The 24434-nt window shown below is 42.1% G+C and overlaps 1 protein-coding gene across 3 annotated transcripts in view; it reads right to left on the bottom strand.

The window, feature by feature from the left end:
* Nucleotides 1-250: 250 nt before the first annotated feature.
* Dym (dymeclin) overlaps nt 251-24434 on the bottom strand; it is a 253030-nt gene continuing 228846 nt past the window's right edge. For all 3 annotated transcript variants that reach the window (XM_090353126.1, XM_090353124.1, XM_090353125.1), the window contains one exon: nt 251-625. In XM_090353126.1, the coding sequence (XP_090209252.1) occupies nt 476-625 (150 nt within the window). In that variant the 3' untranslated portion in view covers nt 251-475. The remainder of the gene's footprint in view (nt 626-24434) is intronic.

Below are 24434 nucleotides of genomic sequence, written 5' to 3'. Positions count from 1 at the left end.
GCTCAACTCCAAATGAATTCCAGCCTTAGCTCATAGGCCAAACCTCCTCTGAGACAGCCATTTTTTCCTTCCTGAAAGTGGGACAAAGAGGCAAACACATGTACAAACACACACATAGAAAATCTTAAACCAGAAAATCTCAGACATGCAAAAAAATCGTGTTATTGATGTATTATTCTGATGCCTACAATATCAGGATCCTGGGACAACTCTAGATTTCTGGTTTAGAAATAAAAGTGCACACAGAATAGCAAGTTTTTACATTTATTATTGTGTCCCCCTCCCCCTTGCACTATAATCTAAGCTGAGTGATCTACTGCCAACTGGTATCAATCTTCAAATTGAAGTGTGTAAGGGAACACGCTGTGTGATTCTTTCCAGTAGAAGACACACTGGGCAATGTGTTTCTCTTTCCCAGCAAGAAGCTATCTAGCAGGACTATGGGGCTGGAGGGTGGGCATGGACACGTGCTGCCTCAGTCGGAGTCCATCGTGAACAGCTGGATGTCCTGTGGATTCCAGTACAGGCCTACGGCTGAATTGTAGACCAGAGACCAGACGTAGGGGATGAAAAACTCCTCAGGCTGCTCTTCTTCCACATATTTAAATTTTAGTTCTGGGAATTTCTGCAAGGAGAAGAATATGATTTTATCCTCTCATAATACCATACCCAAGTAAAAGCAGCAAATTTGTATGAAGTGGTGTGTGCTGGAAGCCCCTGCCTCTAATTGGTCATGGGCTGAGAGCTGTAAGCCTTTAAAATATTTCACCTATAGCCAGAGTGAATGACACACAGGGTTAGTTAGTAGTATTTTGCTGGTTAGGATCCAAATGGGTGAGGTAAAATGAGACATCACAACTGAGCAATGGCCCCTGTTTTGTGGCACACAAAGGTTAGGTAAATCTTGATAGTCCAACACTAAGGGCAGGATCTTCTTGAGAGACAGTGAACTCAGGGTTGAGTCATATGGAGATAGGGATTCTCCCCCCCCAAGTCCTGAACACTGAAACGAAGGTGGAGGCACCACGGATCATGACTCTAGAACTAGCTTTGCTTTATCCTCCTCAAGGCGTCAGCTGTGCGGAAGAGGCAATGCGGTCCCTCTGCACATGCCTGCAGGTGCCGGAGCACCTCGGCCTCACCCGAGGTGAGCTCAGCTGCCCAAGACTGCACAAGATAGTGTAGCAGGTCACCAGGATTTCGCTCTGAATTTTAATTTTACTCCTGTTCTTTCCTCTGCTGGGACAGAGGGAGATCCTCTTTCTGGTAGCCGGGGGGATAGCTGGCATCTACTAAATCACTAAATCTTTCTGGGCTAAGGTAATCTGGCAGGATTAGATTACAAGTTTGGTGACTTTGTCACTGGGTAGGTGGGGAGAGCAGGGCAAATCAGGGTCCTAGGATGTGGAATGTTGAGAGAGGAAATACTGAAAGAGAGAGTGAGAAGGAGTGAGGTGTTGGCGGCTCACGCCTGTAATCTTAGCTACTTAGGAGGCTTAAGATCTGAGGATTGCGGTTCAAAGCCAATCTGGGCACATAAAGTCTATGAGACTCTTATCTCTAATTAACCACCGGAAGTGGCCCTGTGGTTCAAGTGGTAGAGCACTAGCCTTGAGCTGAAGAGCTCAGGGACAGTGCCCAGGCTCAGAGTTCAAGCCCCATGACAGATCAAAAAAAAAAAAAAAAAAAAAGAAAGAAAAAAAAAGGGAGACATCATGTATTCACATGCATCCACAGTTACATATCTCCTGTTATGTTAGAGGGCTGCATATGAGGGCGGAAACCTTAAATGCAATTGTAGTTAGAAATAAAAATGTGAGGACTACATTCCATATTTGGGGATTTCTTGTGCAGGCTGTGGGAGAAGACATGAGGCAATTCACTGTTGTCTGTACATCTGAAGAGAAAGGAATGGGGAATAAAAGTAAAAAGTGGGGAAATAATGTATGCTTCAAACTGCTCTTGAAGGCATGCCTACAGAGACGGAGGCAAGAGCTGGTACTAAGTTAACCTGGTGACTCCCCCATTCAAAAGAACAATGAGTTAAAGACTGCCCTAAAATCCTGTAGAGGGTAGGCATAGAAAAGCTCTTGGCACCCCTGATGATCCTTTTAACAACTGGTTAAATCTGCCTGTGAAAATGATTCAAGTCTATACTTCATCATGCCCTTTACAAAGGCACCAGTCAGACACTGGCCAATAGTAATCATGGCTTCTAGACATTGTAGGGAAAAATATAAGGGAATGTCACATTCAGAATAGCAAGAACATCCTATGCATTGTATGTCATGGTACATAAGGATACAATAGTATAAGCTATCTGTCAACAGCAGATACATTAAGGTGTTGTTATGAATTTAAACTTCAAGCTGATCAACGATTATTTGTACAGAAAGTCTTACAAAAATGCACTAAGGGGCCACTGGCCCTCTTCATCCCTGGTATGTCTAACTAATCACATGAATTAAAATAATGAGCTTCAAAAAAGAAAAAGAAATTTAGTAAGTCTGAGATTGTAGTAAAGCTATTCATAGCTAATATAATTATCTATATTTAGCAGGCATGTTCGAACACTTTATATATAGGTCCTCATTTAATCTTTGCAACAACTAGAACAAGAACTCAGTTTTAGCCCCATCTGTTTTCATTCACTTATTCATTCTTAAAGTATTTCCTGAGTGCCTAGTACTGTAGTAAGCACAGGATCTGAAGAATTGCCTTTGTCCTTTTCTCCCAGTTAGGCTTAATTAGTGGAGGGAATGGTCCTACGGTAGGTTTATGGTGATGGCAATGGGGACAGTCCTGGGTTTAAGCTCAGGGGCTGAGCACTGTCCTTGGATTTTTCTCAAGGCTAGAGCTCTACCACTTGAGCCTCAGCACCACGTCCCGCTTTTTCTAAGTATGTGGTACCAAGGAATCGAACCCGGGTCTTCGTGCATGCTAGACAAGCACTCTATCACTAGGTCAAACTCCCGGCCCCACAGTGGGTCACTTCTAAGCATGCAACATTAGAATCATGATCCAGATATTTGCAACATTTCTGTAAGATTAGGTAGCACAGCCAGAATCATTCAAGGTGCAGCCAGGGTTGCAGCAGTTAATCGTCTAAACTGCATGGGGCTTGGTGGCTTCAGTGGCTGCGGTTGATCTAGTCCTTCTACTTGGGGCTCACAGAGACAACACAGCACGGAGCTTGCTTGGCTGGAGTGGTCACCCCATGGGATGTGAAAGGCATGTTCCATTTCATCAATGAGTACCTAAGTAAAAACTGGTGTCTTCCTACCTTCCTATTGCTTACCACAACTGAGATTATTGTGGTTATCAATTTCTTTTCATGTATGTCACCAATCCCCCACCCTCAAGTACAGACTATAAGAAAATAGAAACCTTATGAGCATCTGAAGTATCATTGATAATTGCAGAATTAAAAGACTGAATTAGTGAATGGCTTTGTATCATTCTGCACAATAATTATGCCACAGGGATTAACTCTATTGTAGGGATAAGAAGCAAAGCTTGGTTGGGTGCCACTGATTCATGCCTATAATCCTAGCTACTCAGAAGGCTCATATCTGAGGATCACAGTTCAAAGCTAGTTCAGTCAGGAAAGGAAAAAGAAAGAAGAAGAAAAGGAAAAGAAGCAAAGTTCAGCTCAATGAGGACCATGTAAAGAGGCCCCACCTAGGAAGTGGTGGAGTCTGAGGGATAAAGCCAGCTTTTTCTCTGCTGCTTATTGAAGGCATTGGGGCCATGAGATTCCCTATCTTTCAAGGATTTCAAGTCCTTCTTCATTGTCCCTTTCTTTATTGTCCCTTCACCTCCATGCTTGAGTGTACTCAGGATGCAACTCAGGTTTTGCTGCCTTGGTGGCCCAGGCTGGGATCAGGCTGTGTAGTTTGGAGCATGCTATGGACTCTCTCTAGAAGTCAGCTTCTTCACTTATGTAGGATGAGAGTGCCTTCCAACTCCAGAGGGTGTGGTTGTTGGAGATGACTCTAGTAAGGTCTAAAAATCTGTATACCCTGATGTAGCTCTGAAATCCAGTGGCCTTCACAGTGGGTAATGTAAGTTTCAGAAGATATAGGAGTCTTCAAGGCCAATGCTTCCAACTACTTAAAACCAAGACAAAACATGAAGCTGTCGAAAAGCTACACTGTGGCTTGAGAGCACACAGATAAGTGAGCTGTGCTTCCAGCTTGGCCTCTGCCCATGCTGGCTATTTAAGGCCTGGTCTTTTCCAGGTGGGACTCCCAAACCACCATCTCCTGAGTCTGTGGAGGAACTACATAGTGGTAGAGGCAGTACAACATGAACACATGGTCACTGCTAGAAAGTTGCCTGGACATGTACACAGCACATGTGCATGACCCTGAGGCCACAGGACCAGCTACCCGGCACTGTGAGTGAATGGCTGAGCTGTGAGCTCTGATTTCCTGGGTTGTCTGCTGGAATCTTTTCAGCAGCACTTATAGGGCTCAAGAAGGGAATGAAGCACAAATAGCAAGAAAAGATGCTGTTCTCTGGTCTGGCAACACAAGGTTAAGTAACACTTGAAAGTACAAGGTAAGAGCTTCCTTTTCAACTCCAATGAGTAGACCAATGTACCAGGAACATTCTGAAAAGGTGAATAATGAACATAAATCACACAGTGTTCACAAGACTAAGCACAGCTACTGCATGAGCTGGGCCTGGGTTGCATTTAATTGTCCCCCTCCTAAACCAACCTCTTGTCTCTCTGGTTATAGATGTGAACAGACATCCTTAAAACGATGTGCTCCTCTAAAAAGTCTAAAAAGCCAAGAGAAAGACAGACAAAAGGTTTTATTTAGCACTAAGTACACTGGGGACACATTTTGTCAGGACTCAGTCCAAGAAATGTCATGTCTGAAAGTCAAATCAACAACCCAGAAAAAGGTCCCCCTTCCCTTTTTAGATTTCTTTGCAAGCCGAGGAAAACAATAATGCCATCCTGTGGGGCTGAAGGAGTCCAACTTCCTTACTCTAGAGAGCCTTCATCCCAGACACATCCAACAGCCCATGGGCAGTCCAGGGCCAGCCACAAGTCACAGGTACTCCTAGGCCTTCCCAGCTCTGCTTGTCTGCTGCTTCTCACTGATACCTCCCATTACACTTCCCAAGACCCTGTGGGCTCCCACCAGGACTATTCCCTGAGTATTCCTGGTGTCCGGGAATGCAGGGGAGGTATTCAAGAAGGAGGAGGAGGCCCTGGGCTGTCAGTTAAGGCAGGAACTGGAACTGGCTAGCATCAGCCAGGGGACTGGGTACCTCAGCTCATGAAATTGTGATGAAGCTCTGGCCTTTACTCTTCTCTCTCCAAGATCCTTGTCCTGTGATTCGGTCCAATACAGAGAGCAAACCCATCTCTGAAGCATGGAGCTTGGTCCCGGTCCAAAGCTACTTACAACAATCCTGTTGTTTTGATTTCTGAAGCCAGAGGTAATGCTAGACTCTCAAGTGTGGCCGGAACATTTTTATCAGCTCCAGTGAATCAACCTACCACAGTGGGACATCCGGACGCCCAGTGCAAGAGACAAAGCAGAGGTCTGATTTGGCAGTGAAGACTTGGATATAATAAGCAGACCAAAACTCTACAGCCTGTCTCTGCTGTCAGTCATGTGATCTGATGAAAACCCACAGGAAGTTCAGTGAGCAGATGTAGGGCACAACTGCAATAATTTTATTACCACAAAAGTTCAATGGAGATTTCCAGTTTCCACCTAAAGGCTCTACAGATAGCATCAGAAACTCTAGCAAGAACTTGGAATGGCTCCAGAAGGTTTAAAACAATTGAAAGTCAAATAGCTACACAGAACATTATATATATATATTTTTTTTTCCCAGCCAATATTAAGACTGTCAGTAGACAAGTAAAGGGTAAGCAATGGCAGTGAGGTAGCCCAGGAACTGCTGGAAGCTGGTACTGGCCAGGATGGGTGGACCAGTTACTGTCCACAGTGAGTGTAGAGTTTGTAGTGGACAGCCCTGCTGAGATGAGCAGTAAAGTGGCTCAATAAGTCAGACATAGTACAGCAAGGGAAGCCTTCTGCCCCCTTTCAAATCCAGGGCTGGATTATAGAGTGTATGGATTATACCTCCTGTCATCTTCCCTTCCAGACCACTACTGTGGAACATCCATCTTTCCTTCATCTAAACTTTGGTGAGTATCACCTTTAACCAGGGCCCTATGTCAGGGGAAAGAAATGACTGGTGCTCCCTGCTCACATAGCTATAGGATATAGTAGGGTACAATGGTGACAAGCTGGGGGCAGGACACAGATGGAAAGAGGAGGTGCCCGAGCTGCTCTGTAGGTATGATGGCTAATAATGGGGGCTAGGAGGGTTAGGACCTGGACAGTACACTAAGAGAAACAATTACTCCACAAATTAGGAAGCATCTCTATTTTCAATTCGGTTAATGCAGGATCACCTACTGCAGGAGTTACGTTCCAGAGATCCCCACGATAGGGAAAATCCATGAAGCGTTAGTTAGCAGCATTAGTGGTTCACTTATTGTTACATCACTGACTTTCACCTATCGTAGGGCTCTCTGGAACATAACTCCTGTGACAGGTAAGGGATTACTATTTATGTCTTTTCTTAAAAAAAATCCACGCCTTTTATTAATTACAATAAAAATATATATAAAAAAACAAAAAACAAAAAACAAAAAAAATCCACGCTACAGGGAAGCCACAATAAGTGAACTGTGATAATGTGAGGGTTCTGCTATGAGTAATGCAAAAAACTACAAATGTATGAGAATATAAGCTCGTCTGTGAATAGTGTGACACTTTGAATTAGTGACAGAAATGTACTAATTCGAATTTATATGACTACTTTTTGTTACTTCTTTTTCTTATTGCTATTTTTTGTGGGTCATGGGGCTTGAATTCAAAGGCTGAGTTCTGTCCCTGAGCTTTTTTGTTTGTTTGTTTTATTTACACAAGACAGAATTTATTGGGAAAACACAAAAGCATGGCAGAACACCTGACAGGCCACTGCACAATAAAATAGGCAATTGTGGTTTGCAGGCATAAATAGATACATTGTATGGGCATAGCAATTATGGACAACTGAATAATATCCACTAAGAAGTCAAACATACAACTTATAAATATGTATCATTGTTGCTGAGAATTATGTGCAACCAGCTTTATCACTGCAGTCATTTGAAGTATTGTGACGCTCCTCTGCATGATGCATTGTCTTGATCATTCTGCCTTCCATCATTGTCAGTTGTGCTTAAATTGTGTGTGATCTGTTGAATGTTTGTGTCCCTTTCCTTAATTTCATGAAAATACACCTCTTCAAAGAGCAACTGGCACCTAAAAAGCAAACTAAAAGTACGGGTTCTGGGTCCTGGAGTTTGGCCTAATGGTAGAGTGCTTGCCTAGCATGTACAAAGGACCCAGGTTCGATTCCTTGGTACCATGTACATAGAAAAAAGCCAGAAGTGGTGTGGAGGCTCAAGTGGTAGAGCTCTAGCCTTGAGAAAGTTCAAGGACAGTGCTTAGGCCCTGAGTTCAAGCCCAGGACTGGCAAAAAAAAAAAAAAAAAGGTATAGGTTCTGAATTTAAGTGATAAGGCAAAAAATTTAGATCTATTGAAAGACAGCATGTCTATTTTTTTTAATGGTTAATTAGAGATAAGAGTCCCAAGAGGACTCTTTAGCTTGGGCTGGCTTCAAACTGTGATCCTTAGATCTCAGCCTCCTGAGCAGTTAAGATTATAGGCATGAGGCACCAATGGTCAGCTTAACCTTTTCTTTCTTTCTTTTCTTTTTTTTTCATGCCAGTCCTGGGGCTTGAACTCAGGGCCTGGGCACTGTCTCTGAGCTTCTTTTCCTCAAGGCAAGCAAGGATTTCACGTATGCTAGGCAAGCACTCTACCACTTAGCCAGATTCCCAGCCTTTCTTTATACATTTTCCAGAAAAAGTCTTGCTAAATAAGATCACTGCCATGGCAGTGCTGGGAGTGACGTGTGAAGTGATATTTAGAGAAGGGAGAGACAATGGAAGGACGGGGGCAGGCAGAAGGCTACACCTACCTCCCCCAGCCCAGACAGGTGCGTCACTAACTGAAAAGTTAGGCAATACTATCAGGTGGAAATGCAACCTTTGTCACAGTATGTCAAGGAGATATCTGGAAGAGAATTCCAACTCAGACAAATATGGAGATCTTTGGATGATAATAATGTCTTTGGAGACACTAAGCATTGAAGTTATAATCAAACTTGACAGTTTTCAAGTCTCCAAGGGATATGACTTACTATTAAAAAGCTATGTTGTGGTTATTCTATAGCACAAAGGAAAACCCAGGCTTTGGCTATTAACATTCTTTTACATGTATTGTATAGGAGAGGTGTGTTTACTGCTGATAGAACAATCTACTCCAGGTAGTATATGGAAAACTTTGTGGCTGTCAAGCCAGCTACATTTTCTTCACTCTACATGTTTTCCCAATCCCACCCCCCCCACCCCTTGCTTGTCCCTTCATCCTTGCATATTATTTCACACTTAACTCTCAGAGGTGAGTACTCTGTCACTGAACTATACAGCCCTGGCTGCTGCTGCTGCTGCTTCTACTTCTCTTTTTCCTTCTTCTTGTTGGTCGTAGGGCTTGAACTCTGGGCCTGGGCACTGTTCCTGAGCTCTTCAGTTGAAGGCTAACGCTCTACCAATTGAGCCACCACACCTTTTCCAGTTTTCTGGTGGTTCATTGGAGACAAGAGTCTCACAGACTTTAGTGCCCAGGCTAGCTTTGAACCTTGATCCTCAGATCTCAGCCTCCTGAGTAGTTAGGAGTACAGGTATGAGCCACTGGTACCCAGCAAAAGTTTGTGAGATTCTTCTTCTTTTTCTCTTTTTTTCCCCCCAGTCCTAGGGCTTGAACTCAGAGCCTGGACGCTGCTCTTGGGCTTAAGGCTAGCACTCTACCACTTGAGCCACAGTATCTTTCTGTGTATACAGTACTGAGGAATTGTGCATGCTAGGCAAGCACACTACCACTAGGCCATGCTCCCAGCCCCTGGATACTTACTTCTGAATCTTAAATTCTGAAAAAACATTTTATCATTTAAAGGAAGGAGTCCAGTCTTTGTATTTCTCATGGTTGTATTTCCTAATGACCCAAGTACAAACCATGACAGGCTGAGCCAGACCTGTGGCTTCCCTGCCCAGTGAGACACTGTTATTCCAACATGTGTCATCAATGAATCCAAAACACATCATGTGATGTGTTTACTTCTTCATAGCCATGCAGACCAGTTTAATGAATGAGAACAACAAAATGTAACAGTGAGTCTTTTGGGCCTTTGGCTAGTCTAGCCTATGACACAGACAAGCTGAGAATATGCTCATTGGGCCTGAGAACCAAGTGAAGGGAAGCAGGATGCAAACAGAAAAGGTGGCAGAAAGTGGTGCTTTCAGTCAGTCTTGTTGATTCAAATTTTGCCAGAAGGTTCTAAGTTCCACTAGTATGAGAATCATTAATTACTTTAATGTTACTACTGGTATCATAAACAGAGATGATGGTGATGACAGGACATGGATTCTGAATACAAAATGCTCTAATCCACTCCTTGCTTTGAAGTTAAACTACAGGATTTTGCACAGCTATTTTCTGACCAGCTCTGTGCATGCTTCAGCATCCCCAAGCACAGGGGCTAACCAGGTATAATGTAAACCACAGGATAGTAACGTATCTTGCCTAGATAATCAGAGGTTTTTTTTTTTTTTTTTTTTTTTTTTTTTCTCTTGGGCAAAGGTTTGCATGAAGTGAGGCTGGGAAGGTAGAGACCATGGGGAGCTAAAGACTGGTATGGCTGGGATGATGAAGATTTTCCTCTAGGTCCAAGAAACATCCTGAGAAGGATCACAGCAAATGAATGAATAGCAACAGGTGAATGACTGCAATGGCTCCCAGTGCTAGCCACTGGTGGCACTGGGCTGGCATAGCCAGCATGGGGAAGTAAGAGTAGGAAAGGAAGGAAAATGTTGAAGGGGATTTTGGTGTTTCTCATGCTATATCTGTCTCTTTGTCATCCCTGTTCCTTCCTTCTTGAAATAGAGTCAGGACCATTGGGACAGATCAGAGACTCAAAGGCCATGCAGAGTGCTCAGGGCCCTTCTGTAGATTAGGGCCACCACAAACTATCTAAATAGACCATTAAAAGACAGGACATTTGGGTTGTAGATATTGCAGAAAATACCTCAAATAGCCTGCTTTGCAAACTAAGTTGAGATAGAATAACAAACAAGGGGTAGGCAATGATATAATCACAAATTTAACATTTCCCAGAGCTCAGATTTCATGGCTGAAGAAAATACTTGCAGAGAGCTAATGAATATGAAAATAGCAATATTTGTAAGCCAAGACAAAGATCAAATCTTTAATTTGCAAAAGCCTATCCTATGGCTGGCAATGTGGCTTAGTTGGTAGAATGCTTGCCTAGCATGCATGAAGTCCTGGGTTCAATTCCTCAGTACCATATAAACAGAAAAGGCCAGATGTGGCATTGGTTCAAGTGGTAGGGTGAAAGAGAGACCAGAGACAGTGCCAGACTTTGAGCTCAAGCCTTAGGACTGGCAAAAAAAAAGGACATAACTTATTTATATTACTAAAAGTGCTCGTGGCAATCTTACCAAAATGGAGTCTTGAACTGGTCTCAAGTCAGGTTAGAAACTTAAGTTCATGGGTACAATTTGATTTTTTTTCTTTAACTTTAATGCAGGGCTAATTTACAAGTCTACAAGTTTAAGAATAAGCACCGGCACAGCAGGCAATTGGAAGAAGAGGCATGTTACAAGGTAGCAAAGCATTCATAGTAAGCAAAGACTGGGATGACTGCACCTGGTGAGGAGGGTTGCTGGCCTATCACTGACAGATCACTCAAGGACTAGCCAGACAGGACCACAAAGGTGTATATACACAGTTTCTTGCTGAAACCTCTAAGTTGGTGGCTACAAAGAAGGCAAGGTAGCTGAAATCATATCTGCTTCATATTCCCTTGGCAATGGTAAGATCCCCAATATCAATTCAAGGCTTGGCCAGGCCTTGGGAGCTGCTGGGCCCTATGCCGTTCAGAGTATGAAGCTGAAGCTGGGCCAAACACAACACTGACTCCTGCCTTGTTTTATTTCTCCAGCTGAGACAGATTGGCAAAAGGCAGGCAGTTGGCACTTAAAACTCTCCATGGTAACTGTCATATTTACCCATTATTTGAAATTTAAATAAGTACCATGATAAGGAAGTATAAATTTTTATGACCAATATGTACCACTGCCATCTAGACAGTGAATGGTCAAGTGGAGGGAAAAATTAGGACATCTGAATTTTAAAACTGGCTCTGACATGAACAAACTTGGACAAGTAATGTCACTTCCTTGACACTGAGTTACCTCATCTGTAAACCATTACAGCTGATCAGGCCTGCTCTGACCAGTGGAGAGAACGATGCTGAAGACTGGCCATGATGTTGAAATGATTCATGTGGGCTGAGAGGCCTGATAAGGGCCAGGCAGTGCTGCTGGCCAGACAAAGCACCTTGTCCTGCCTTATCCAACCACAAAGGTCACAGCCAAAGGACATGAAACTCTATTCAATATCTTCAATTATTATTATTATTTTTCATTCAAGTCAGTGTCCCAGAAAGCAAGTAAAACAGTAAAACTGATGATCTGTTGTGATTTCCAAAACAAAACCATGGTCTAAGTGAGGAGTCAAATTTTATAGCACAGGCTATAAGTATTCTAAATTTGTTATCTTTTAAGAAAAAAAATGAGCTGCTTATCTCTTACTTTCAAGAATCAGTCATGGATAAATTCATTTCCCTTCTTCATCCCCACCCCCTCTTAACTCAAGGCTAGCACTCTACCACTAGAACTATAGCTACCACTTGTGCTTTTTTCTGTGATTAATTGGGGATAAGAGTCTCAGGGACTTTCCTGCCTTGAAACTTAGATCTTCAGATCTCAGCCTCCTGTGCAGCTAGGATTATAAGCACAAACCACCAGTGCCTAGCTTCAATTTCTTATATACTGTACATGCAAAAATGGTATTTATTTTGAAAAATATTCATGAAACATCTTAAAGAACCTTAAAAAGGAAAAATTTGAATAACCAATATACTACTATATTTTAGAAATTAGGAAATAAATAATAAAACATTCTTTTTGTATTTGGGCTTATACAAAAGAATGTGGAACACTTCTTTTTTTTATAATCAAAATTTGGTCTAAAGACAACAAGGTGTAAACTACTGATATCCCCTCTGAAAAACAAATGTCTGCTCAGCATGAAAAGAAGACAATTTGAAGTCCAGAGTTTTTAAATGCTGCTTTACTCCAAAGAAGCAGATTAAGGAATAGAGAATTCTGTGTTTTTTTAAAGAACAATTTATACAGTAGTGTGTCTTCTGTGATTTCTTTATCCTACTGAAGACATAAAGCACTTTCTGATAAAGAAAGCTGCTTTACCATAAAATTCTGATGAAATCCCTCTTTAGGGACTGTGGTCTGAGTGTGCGTGTCCTCCCACCCACACATTCATTCTGGATCCTAATCACCATGGTGATACCATTAGAAAGTGGGGCTTTGGGGAGTTGACTAGGACACAAGCTAAGATGTTACTTACGATGAGCCAGAAACTGAACTTCACTGGATACAAAATCTAGCAATGCCTTCATCCTGGACTTCTAGAATCTATCACTGTGAGAAATCAATCTCTATTGTTTATAAGCCACCCAGTTTTATGGTGTTTTGTTACAGTTTTGAACAGACTAAGACAAGAGATGACCTGTTCATCATTAATCTATTCTTCTTTTTTGTTAATATTTACATTATAATTATAACCACTGGTGCTTTTAACAAATACAGTAGTCTAAGGATCTTCTCTGCTACCTAGCTGATGGGTGGTTGTTTACTCGGCTGTTCTGGTGGTCAGGGTTGGAGAAAAGTACTGGGGCCTCGCTGACAGAGCTAAAGTGGGAGAAACTGGGGCAGAGCTGGGCTTTAGAAGGTGAAGGCTTATTTGGTTTTACAGTAGGCCCAACATTTCATCAGAGACAATTACCCATCCCTACATACACAAAAGTATAGAAGATGGTCCACTGAACTCTGCGCACAACGGCCAGCTCCAAGTAATTAACTCATAGCCACTGTTTTATCTACCTCAACTTCTTTCTTCCAAATTGTTTTGTGCCAGTTCCAGACATTACATAATTTTACCCCTGAGTATTATCAAACAGGTAAGAACTTTTTGTTCCACTTTAAGATAACCCAATATGAGAATAAATTAAATTACAGGGTGACCCCTTATAACATAAAAGCATTTAATAAAAACATGAAATATGGTCCCTGCCCTTAGGAATCTTAACATTTACTTGGAGAGCCAAGATAAATGCAAATGGAAAAAAAATCACTAAAAGCAATTCTCCAATATAATCCAACATTAGAAAGTAGCATGTAATAATTGCCAGTTCTGATTTGGCTAGATTCTAGGATCTCCACAAAATGGCTATGCATGACCTCTTGGTTCTATCTGCTTCTCTTCTTACCTAAACAACTGGCACAAAGGAACTCTCCAGATCCACTGTATGCTCCAGACTTAAGCAGCCTCCATCCCTGTTTGAGGCTGCTCATACCTTTCCCTTCCCCACACCATCTTTCCTGCTGAGCTGACCCCTCCTGCATAGTACCCTTTCTAGTCCTCTCCAGGCTCAGTCTTACCTGCTTACAAAATTTGCTTGCACATTTTTCACATGGTACCTGGCTGGATTTGGGTTTGGAGGAAAAAGCAGCCCTTAGTGAAGGAGCAGCTGGAGAATTAGTGCCAGGGTTCAAGTGACAGAAGATGAGGCTTTGGGTCCAAAAGATGACAGAAGAGAAGACAGGTGGAGAGTAGGAGACTAGACAACTTTCCCAGCTGTGTCTCCCCAGAAAGGGCAATCTAGGTTCAAAAATGAAAGGTCTAGCTAGATACTAATTGAACAGTCTTTCTTTCTTTCCTTCTTTCTTTCTTTCTTTTCTTTCTTTCTTTCTTTCTTTCTTTCTTTCTTTCTTTCTTTCTTTCTTTCTTTCTTTCTTTCTTTCTTTTTGGATGGTTGTGGGGCTTGAACTCTGGGCGTGGGGCACTGGTTCCTGAGCTTTTTAGCTCAAGGCTATCGCCCTACTCCTTAAGCCATAGCACCACTTACAGTTTTCTAGTGGTTAACTGGAGATAAGAGTCTCAGGGTCTTTAGTGCCCTGGCTGGCTTTGAATGTCATCCTCACTCAGATCTCAACCTCCAGAGTAGCTAGATTACAGGCATGAGCCACCACACCTGGCAAGCCTCCTCTTTCTGAGATCAAATTTGGTATGTTTTGAGTCAGGATGACCTTTGTCACTTTTTTCACCAGACCCCAGAAGCAGCCATGCAGAACTGGGTTTCTAGCTTGGCGTGGTGGCTCACCCTTGTAATCCTAGCTACTCAGAAGGCTGAGATCTGGGGATCAAGGTTCAAAGCCAGCCTGGGAACAAAAGAACCTGAGACTCTTATCTCCAACTAACCTCTAGAAAATGGGAAGTAGGGCTTGGCTCAAGGGTAGGGAGGTAGCCTTGAGCTGAAGAGCTTAGGGACAGCACCCAGGCCAAGTTCAAGCCCCATGATGACCCCCCCCCAAAAAAAAGAATTGGGTTTCTATCCTCTGGCTGACTTTGTCTTAATGTATCTTTATCTTTCTGCTATGGTCTTTCCAGCCAGGCTTTCTCTGGCAAAGGTTCTGGCACAGCTGACCTCAGAGTGCCTTGATTAAGTGTCTAGGCCAAACTGCCTCAGAGCACAGACTGCCCAAGCTATCTAGAAGGCGTGTCAAAATTCTCCTGCCTCCACAAGCATTGGAAAGATGGTCTGGGAGAAAGCCTCCATCCATATATCTATATAAATCCATATATATCTATATAGATAGAGATACACACACACACACACACACACACACACACACACACACACACATATTTTTTTTTTGGTGGGTCATGTGGCTTAAACTCTGGGCCTGGGAACTATCCCTGAGCTCTTTAGCTCAAGGCTACTGCCCTACCCCTGGGCCTGAACATTGTCCCTGAGCTCTTCAGCTCAAGACTACCACCCTATCCTAAAGCCCCACTTCCCATTTTTTAGTGGTTAATTGGAGGTAAGAGTCTCATATTCTTTAGTGCTCAGCCTCTTAAGTAGCTAGGATTATAGGCATGAGCCACTGTGCCTAGCCTCTGAAGGAGTATGTTTTACTTAGTTCTACATATTTCAATCACTGTTCATCAGTTCTGTAAATATTAGAGCTAATACCAATGGTTTAGGAACAGAAGTATTGTCACTGATGAGTACTTTTCTATTCAGTCTTAGTAGAATCTTACCCAGCTCCACACTCAGGACCCACACTCAGGACCCACTGACCAGTGCTTCATTAGTCCCCTTGTCAGGGTTCTGGGGTCTGCAAATGCAATATCTTCATGGCTTTTCAAGCCTCCTGTCATAAATGGATGCCTGGCAAAATGTCCCACAGTTTCAGGAAACAGCAAGCTCTTAATGTCGGAGACAAGAAGCATAATGGAATGGATTCAGGGTGCGTCATTTCAATAGCACAGTATCAACCTTCTCCCATGTCTAGGACACATGTGGATGGCCATGTTGTCTGCGGTTACCCTTTCCCTTTCAGAAATGGGAATTATTGAGACCCTAGGGTTAAGGCTTCCAAGTTTAGAAAAAGTGATCCTAGTGAGGGGCTCAGCTTCCACACAAAGCTTAGAAAGTCATTCCTCTCAGAAATGTACATTTAAATTTAATTCCAGAGAATCTCCTCAGTGTATTTCCTTTTCACTTTGGGTGATGAGGGCTGAGAATGGAAGTGAGGAATAGGAAAGTCGGACTGTATATAACTTGGAAAACCATAGGTAACCTGCCTTATTCTGAGAGCAAAGATAAAACAATCCCTAAATACAAACTTTACCCCAAAAATTCTTCTGCTATAATTAGTGTTTATGTACCTCTCAACTTCCTTCTTCCCCAGTATGGCAGATCTAGGTTAAGTAGAACTCTGCTACTTGGAATGTTCATGAGAGCACACCTATTTTTAAGACAAAGGAACTTAGACCAAGTATATCTTCAGCAAGTTATACACATACAAAAACGTCTAAGGACTTCCCACTGATTCTATTCCATACCCTGTGCAATTTCCCATACAACACAAGGCTCATACAGGAACAGCTCATGTTAGGAGGGTTAGCAGAACAATAAGTTTAAAAACACTATGTTTCTGATCTATGACTAAAGACTCTTTTTTTTTTTTTTGGCCAGTCCTGGGCTTGAGCTCAGGGCCTGAGCACTGTCCTTGGACTTTCTCAAGGCTAGAGCTCTACCACTTGATCCTCAGCACAACTTCTGGCTTTTTTTTCTATGTATGTGGTACTGAGGAGTTGAACCCAGGTCTTCATGCATGCTAGGCAAGCACTTTAACCACTAGGTCAAACTCCCGGCCCTAAAGACTCTTCCTCTTGCTAAAAAGCTGGGACAGTAAATTGTCTCGAATTTATATTTTATAGGTAATATTTAGGCAGAAGTAAAGAAGTGAAAGGCATTATGTCACAGAGCCAGAAAACAGAATGTGGTTCAGGAAAGCCTTCTTGAGAGAGGTGAGAGGAGGTACATCTCCACAGTGACAGGTCCAAAAGGGAGGACACGCAAACCAGCCAGAGTGTCAGCAGAGCCATCAGAATTGGGCTGCTGGGTTGTAGGACATGCGTGAAAGAGAGGAGTGTGTAGTGGTGGGAAAAATAACTTCCAAGAGCTTGAGTAGTCATGTGCACATGTCTTTCAAAGGGAAATTGTGTAAATGGACACTCTCAGGAGGATTAGCTTTTAAAACATTTTATTTCTGATAAAAACCCCTGAGTTTGTAATTTATAAAACTATATAGAATCTTAAACACATGATATAAAACTGGATAAGAACAACTGTCATGCCAAGAAAAATAGCATTCTTGGGCAGATTCCATCTTGGACATAAAAACTGATTTCAAAACAGGATGGGAAGGGGAGATGCAGGGCAATGCTACAGTGCTTGCCTAGCATGGATGAAACCCCCAGGTTTCATCCCTAGTATAACAAAAAGAAAAGAAAAGAAATTAAAAATATGATGCTTCATAAACCTATCCACTAGTGAGGTAGTAAAAATGAACTTCTGAGATTTCAGTTATTTAGCACTATCCCCTTTTCTATATTTTTTCTTTCTTTTTTTTTTTTTTTGCCAGTCCTGGGCTTGACCTCAGGGCCTGAGCACTGTTCTTGGACTTTCTCAAGGCTAGAGCTCTACCACCTGAGCCTCAGCACCACTTCTGGCTTTTTTCTATGTATATGTACCAAGAAATTGAACCCCGGTTTTTGTGCTTGCTAGGCAAGCACTCTACCACTAGGCCAAACTCCTGGCCCTATCTTTATTATTTCTAAAGTCACTTATTTCAAAGAAAATGTCTTTCATCATGCAAACACTATGGCAAATGCACAGTTATGTAAACCTTCATTTCTGTGAAGCTCTCCACAATAAGCTTTCATATTTCCTGAAGGAATTAACTATCACCAGTAGGAGATGTCATATTTATTTTCTAAAGGGCACTCTGAATCGTCAGCTGTGATCTAGTTGTTTAAATCCTACTTGCAAGGTAAAAACAACACAAAACCAGCTAGACTTGGCTGGGTGTGGTGGCTCACACTGGTGATCCTAGCTACTCAGGAGGCTGAGATCTGAGGATCAAGGTTCAAAGCCAGCCCAGGCACAGAAGGACCTGAGATCCTTATCTCCAATTAACCTCTAGAAAATGGGAAGTGGGGCTTGGCTCAAGGGTAGGGTGGTAGCCTTGAGCTGAAGAGCTCAGGGACAGCACCCAGGCTGAGTTCAAGCCCCATGATCCACAAAAATAAAACGAAACAAAACAAAACAAAAAACAACCAGCTAGACTTGATGTATAATCATTTGTAGCTTTTGCATTTTAATGTGGAAAGGCTAATGTATATTTGAAATCTCCAGCAAGACTGTATTAAGTACCGTTAGTAAATCATCTGAATGATGGTGTTCCAAATATATATATATATGTATATATATGCATGTGTATATATTAATAAATACATATGTATTACTTTTCAGACTTCTAAAATCTGCAACGGAAATAAGTCTAATTAACTTTTCCATGTTTAAAAATTATAGCTTCTTTCATTACTTTTAAATAATATTTGGCATTCTACCACCCCTTTATTGCTTATCATTTCCTGGTACTAAATATTGCCTCTATTTTTGTGTATACGTATGGTACTGAGTTTGGTCTTACACTAGCTAGGGAGGCATGCTTGCTATGCAGTTTAGGTTGTCCTCAAACTTGTGATCCTCTTGCATGCTCCTGAGTGCTAGAATCACAGCTGTGTGCTACCTTACCTGGCTTATATGCTCATTTTTGGAAGTACTATATCATTTGAAGTATGCTAGCAGTTACTCTTTTAGCTAATTCACTGCTAGATCAGGCACAAGCACAAATGGTTAAAAAGTACTCACAGGCAAATCATAAACTTTGTTTTCCTTTTTAAAAATTTCACACTACTTTGTGGCTGGGAATGTGGCTTGGTGGTAGAGTGCTTGCCTAGCAAGCATGAAGCCCTGGGTTCAAGTCCTCATTACCACATAAACAAAAAATGCTGGAAAGGGCACTGTGGTTCAAGGGTAAAGTGCTAGCCTTAAACAAAAGTAGCTCATGGACAGCACTAAGATCCCTGAGTTCAAGCCCCAGGACTGGCAAAGAAAAAAAAAAAAACATAGATTGGTTTAAAATTTCACATTACTTCAAACAGTTTCCCTCCCAACCCACCCCACCCCCACTCCCAACCTGCATTTTAACCTGTTTTTTTGTTCAGTCTTGGGGCTTGAACTCAGGGCCTGGGCATTGTCTCTGAGCTTCTTTTGGTCAAGGTTAGTGCTCTACCACTTGAGTTACAGGGCCACTTCCAATCTTTTCTGTTTATGTGGTACTAAGGAATGGAACACAAGGCTTCATGCATGCTAGGCAAGTGCTCTACCACTAAGCCACATTCCCAACCCAATATAGTTACTTTCAATATTAGGGTTTCATTTTTGGCCCCAGGCAACCTGGCCCCTGATCTTCCATTTATGATTCTACCACAATGAGGATGATAGTCAAGTGCCACCATACTCAAGGGTTTTTTTTGTTGTTGTTGTTGAGTCAGGGCTTGAGCACTGTCCTTGGATTTTCTCAAGGCTAGCACTCTACCACTTGAGCCTCAGCACCACTTCTGGCTTTTAGCTACATATGTGGTACAGAGGAATCGAACCCGGGTCTTTGTGCAGCTAGGCAAGCACTCTACCACTAGGCCAAACTCCTGGCCCCTCATTTCTGAACTTTTAAGAGATGTTTAAAAGGTACTATTTTAGCTAATTCACTGCTAGACCAGACAGAGTAACTATAAAACAAACTATTAACAAGTACTCATAGGGCTGAGAATGTGGCTTGCCTAACATGCATGAAGCCCTGGGTTTAATTCCTCAGTACTGAAGTAATAGGAAAAAGCCAGAAGTGGCACTGTGGCTCAAGTGATAGAGTATTAGCCTTGAGCAAAAGAAATTCAGGGACAGTGCCCAGGCTCTGAGTTCAAGCACAAGACTGCCCTCCCCCCCCAAAATAAAATACTAACAGACAAACTGCAAGTTTTACTTGTTTTGGCTTGAGCCTTTATTTCAGAGAGAGCAGAAACAGAATACATTTTTCCTTTCCCAATGCCTTAAAACCATTAGCTGCATGTACACATTCATTTCAACCTATTGTTTTGATCAGTCATGGGGCTTGAACTCAGGGCCTGAGCATTGTCCCTGAGCTTCTTTTGCTCAAGGTTAGTGCTCTACCACTTTAGAGCCACAGGGCCACTTCTAGTTTTCTGGTAGTTAATTTGATATAAGAGTCTCTCGAACTTTCCTACAGGCTTTGAACTGCGATCCTCATATCTCGGCCTCCTTTATAGCTAGGATTACAGGTGTGAGCTACCAGCACTCGGCCTAACTTGCTCTGTCTAGGCAATATTTAAAAATGAAAACTAACACTACTACATGCTTTAGTATGAAACTTGATGACTTCCTGTTCTCTAGCCTCCAATTTTTACGGGTGGGGGGGTCAGGCAGGGTGCTGAAATGATTTGATTTTCATATAAAAATGAAGTGGGTAAAGAACTTAACAGAGTTGATGGAAACATTTTTTCTTTCATTGGAACCCTGTTAACATTTCTATCACTTACCATACATGGTCAATTCATGGATACCCCTCTTTCCACACCTTAACTTTTTCTACTATAAACACAAATAGGGCCAAGACATAAGAAAGGGTGTCAATGTTTGTGAAGTAATGTACCTTCTATCTGGTGAATATAATGTAACCCTTCTATTAATCACAATAAAAAATATAAGAAAAAAAACACAAATAGGGGATGGCAACTACTCAGGTCCAGCTACAAACACTCCTGAATATCAGGAGGCTGTGGTACTGTGTCACAAAGACACAGGAAGCAAGTCCTACTTGAAATTGTAGAATAAGCTGCAAACACCTAGTGCTGGGGCCAGGAGTTTGGCCTCGTGGTAGAGTGCTTGCCTAGTATGCACAAATGCTCAGGTTCAATTTCTTGGTACCACATAGATAGAAAAAAGCTGAAGTGGCACTGTGGCTTAAGTAGTAGAGTTATGTAGCCTTGAGAAAGAAGAAGGACAGTGCTCCGGCCCTGAGTTCAAGCCCTAGGGCTGACGGGGGGAGAGAGAGAGGGAGAGAGAGAGAGAGAGAGAGGGAGAGAGAGAACGCGCGCACGAGAGAGAGAGCCAGAGAGCTAGTGATGTGGGAGTGTAGTAGAGGAAGGTGTGGAGGGAGTGGGAAAATCTTGGAGTGGAGATCTAGCTTCAGTGGCCCTTGTGAGGGAACACAGAGCTGAGGCTGGAATCATACAGTCATATTTAAGGATCAGGGAGGGTTATTTGTGGATAACTGAGGGTTATTCTGCAACATCTATCACTGCTGCATTCTGCTGAAGAAGGACCAAATATTTCTACTGAGTGGACAATTACAGAGTAATTTTAAGTTAAATAGATATATAACTTAATAAAATATTAGTTTGCCAATTGAAGGTATTGTGCTTAGTCACAAATGTGGATACAAGAACAAGACCAAAATATAGTACTAAAAATAATTTTGGTATTGGAACACTGAGCCCTTGAGACTTGGCCTGAGAAGACTGTGGTTCTCCCAAGGCCTAGGCAGACTTTAGACAGTACCAAAGGCCATTCAGAACTGGCCCTCTCACAAGTAAAGGCATTATGTTAGTCACAAAGTGGACAGTTCAGGGCCGGGAGTTTGGCCTAGTGGTAGAATGCTTGCCTAGCATGCACGAAGACCCAGGTTCGATTCCTTGGTACCACATACTTAGAAAAAGCCAGAAGTTGTGCTGAAGCTCAAGTGGTAGAGCCTTGAGAAAAATCCAAGGACAGTGCTCAGGCCCTGAGCTCAAGCCCAGGACTAGCAAAAAAACAAAACAAAACAAAAACGAAGTGGACAGTTCAGTGAAAGAGACCTGAATGAATTGAAATATATCACCAACATCAAGCTAAAGCACACAGCATCATCTTTTATGCACAAAGATCACTAAAGGCTATTTACTGGTGCATGCATGCATATATGCGAGCACGAGAGAGAGAGACAGAGGGGGGGGCGGGGAAGGAGAGAGAGAGAGACTCCATCCTCACATCTCAGTCTACTCAGTAGCTAGGATTACAAGTGTGAGCCACCAGTAACTGGCTTCATTGGCTGTTTTGAAAAAGGACTTCAGACTGATAGCAATCATGATCCTGAATGTGTAACCATTAGACTGGGAAAGCTGAAGCATGGACCTGCATCTTCCCTAAAAGGCCTGTGATACTAGGAACATCTCTGCATTTTTTTCTACTCATAAAATAGAAAATGAACAGTTTATAAAACTTAAGGGGATGAATGGGGTTAGGAAAGATGAAGGAGACTGATAGAAGGAGTAACACTAATCAAGATGTATTGTACTTATATAAATTGATTTACTGAATCAAAACCCCTTTATACAACTAAAGATGTATTTTTTTTGTTGGTCCTGGACTTGAACTCTGGGCCTGGGCATTGTCCCTGAGCTCTTCAGCTCTTCAGCTATCTATCACCCTATACCTTGAGCCACAGTGCCACTTTCATTTTCTGGTGCTTAATTGGAGATAAGAGTCTCACAGACTTTAGTGCCCAGGCTGGCTTTGAACTGCGATCCTCAGATCTCAGCCTTCTGAATGGCTAGGATTACAGGTGTGAGCCACTGCGCCCAGCAAGGTAGTTTTTTACATGGAAGATTTCTAACATTTCTCTTTATTCTAATTATATATAAAACAAAGGATGAATTGGGAGTGTGGCCTAGTGGCGAGTACTTTCCTAGCATGTATGAAGCCCTGGATTCAATTCCTTGATACCATATACACAGAAAAACCCGGAAATGGTGCTGTGGCTCAAGTGGTAGACTGTTAACCTTGAGGAAAGCCCAAGTACAGGGCTCAGGCCCTGAGTCCAAGTCCCAGGACTGACCAAAAGAAAAAAAAAGAACAAAGGATTTTTTTTTTTTTTTTTTTTTGCCAGTCCTGGGCTTGAGCTCAGGGCCTGAGCCCTGTCCTTGGACTTTCTCAAGGCTAGAGCTCTACCACTTGAGCCTCAGCACCACTTCCAGCTTTTTTTCTATGTATGTGGTAGTGAGGAATCGAACCCGGGTCTTCATGCATGCTAGGGAAGCACTTTAACCACTAGGCCAAACTCCCGGCCCCAAAGGATTTTTTTATACTAAATATTTCAGCCCCGAGTAGCTAGGGTTACACGTTTGAGCCACTGGTATCTTACCCAAACCATCTTCATAGGAATCTATCTCTATGGAATTGAGAAGTCTCTTCCACAAATATATATACTAAAGGATCTTAAAAACAACAAAAGTAGAGGAAAATCTGTAATGCTAAATTCTCATTTAAAAAATATTACAACAACATAGGCCAGGAGTTTGGCCTAGTGGTAGAGTGCTTGCCTAGCATGCACAAAGACCTGGGTTTGATTCCTCCGTACCATGTACATAGAAAAAAAGCCGGAAGTGGTGCTGAGGCTCAAGTGGTAGAGCTCTAGCCTTGAGAAAGTCGAAGGACAGTGCTCAGCCCCCGAACTCAAGCCCAGGACTGGCAAAAAAAAAAAAAAATTAAATTAAAAATATATATATTGAAACACAAAGGCATAATGCCTATATGCCTCTTTATATTTACATAAAATATAAAATATTAAGAATGAATGTACACTGATAACATGGGCAAAACAAAAGTAGTCCAATAAATTGGTTATGGAAATAAGAGATCTTCAGACTTAAGACAGTCTGGCCCAGCTTAACTTTATATATAGTTTGTCTAGTGGCAATGGGTAAGTTAACTGGGTAAGTCAGTCTTGATAGTTATTAATATACTCATCTAAAAAGGTGAAAGTTGGCTGGGCAGCAGTGGCTCATGACTAGAATCCTAGGTATTCAGGAGGCTGAGATCTGAGCATCGGGGTTCCAAGTCAGCCTGGGGAAGAAAGGAATCTTATCTCCAATTAACCACCAGAAAACCAGAAGTGGTGCTGTGGCTCAAAGTGGTAATGTACTAGCCTTGAGTGGAAAAGCTCAAGGACAATGTCCAGGACCTGAGTTCACACTCCATGACTAACTCATGCTCCCCTTCCTCCAAATAAAAAAAACTGTAAAGGGCTGGAAGTTTGGCCTAGTGGTAGAATGCTTGCCTAGCATGCACGCAGACCCGGGTTCAATTCCTCAGCACCACATACATAGAAAAAAAAAAGCTGGAAGTGTATTGAGGCTCAAGTGGTAGAGTGCTAAGCCTTGAGAAAGTCCAAGGACAGTGCTCAGGCCCTGAGCCCAAGCCCAGACTGGCAAAAAAAAAAAAAAAAAAAAGTTCCTGCTCATATACAAATAAAAGAATTTAAAAAAAAAAACAACTGTAAAGGTTAAAAGTTAAAAGAATGTGGCTATGATTCTTTCCAAAGTAAAATAACAGGCAAACTATTCAACTAAATCAAGTTATTTAGCATTTTGTAATTTCTCTGTATTGAAAGTTCAGGCTAGTGACTTTGAACTTTATTTGGGTTTAGGTGTTTTCCTTGCTGTTCTGAACCAAGGAGATTTTACATTTCTCTAGGGGAGAAAATATCAGCTCTATGCCTGGGAATTGTCCCAACTTTTCCTCAGGGTCATGACCTCAAAAGACTTGTAAAAGTTCTTAAGAAAGACACTGAAAAGCAGTATTTACATGTGTGGTT

This window comes from Megascapheus bottae, chromosome 19, assembly GCF_031878675.1.
Source record: "Megascapheus bottae isolate mThoBot1 chromosome 19, mThoBot2.hap1, whole genome shotgun sequence".
Lineage (NCBI taxonomy): Eukaryota > Metazoa > Chordata > Mammalia > Rodentia > Geomyidae > Megascapheus > Megascapheus bottae.
Note: the sequence above shows the minus strand (reverse complement) of the source record. Positions and strands in the feature narration are given on the sequence as shown.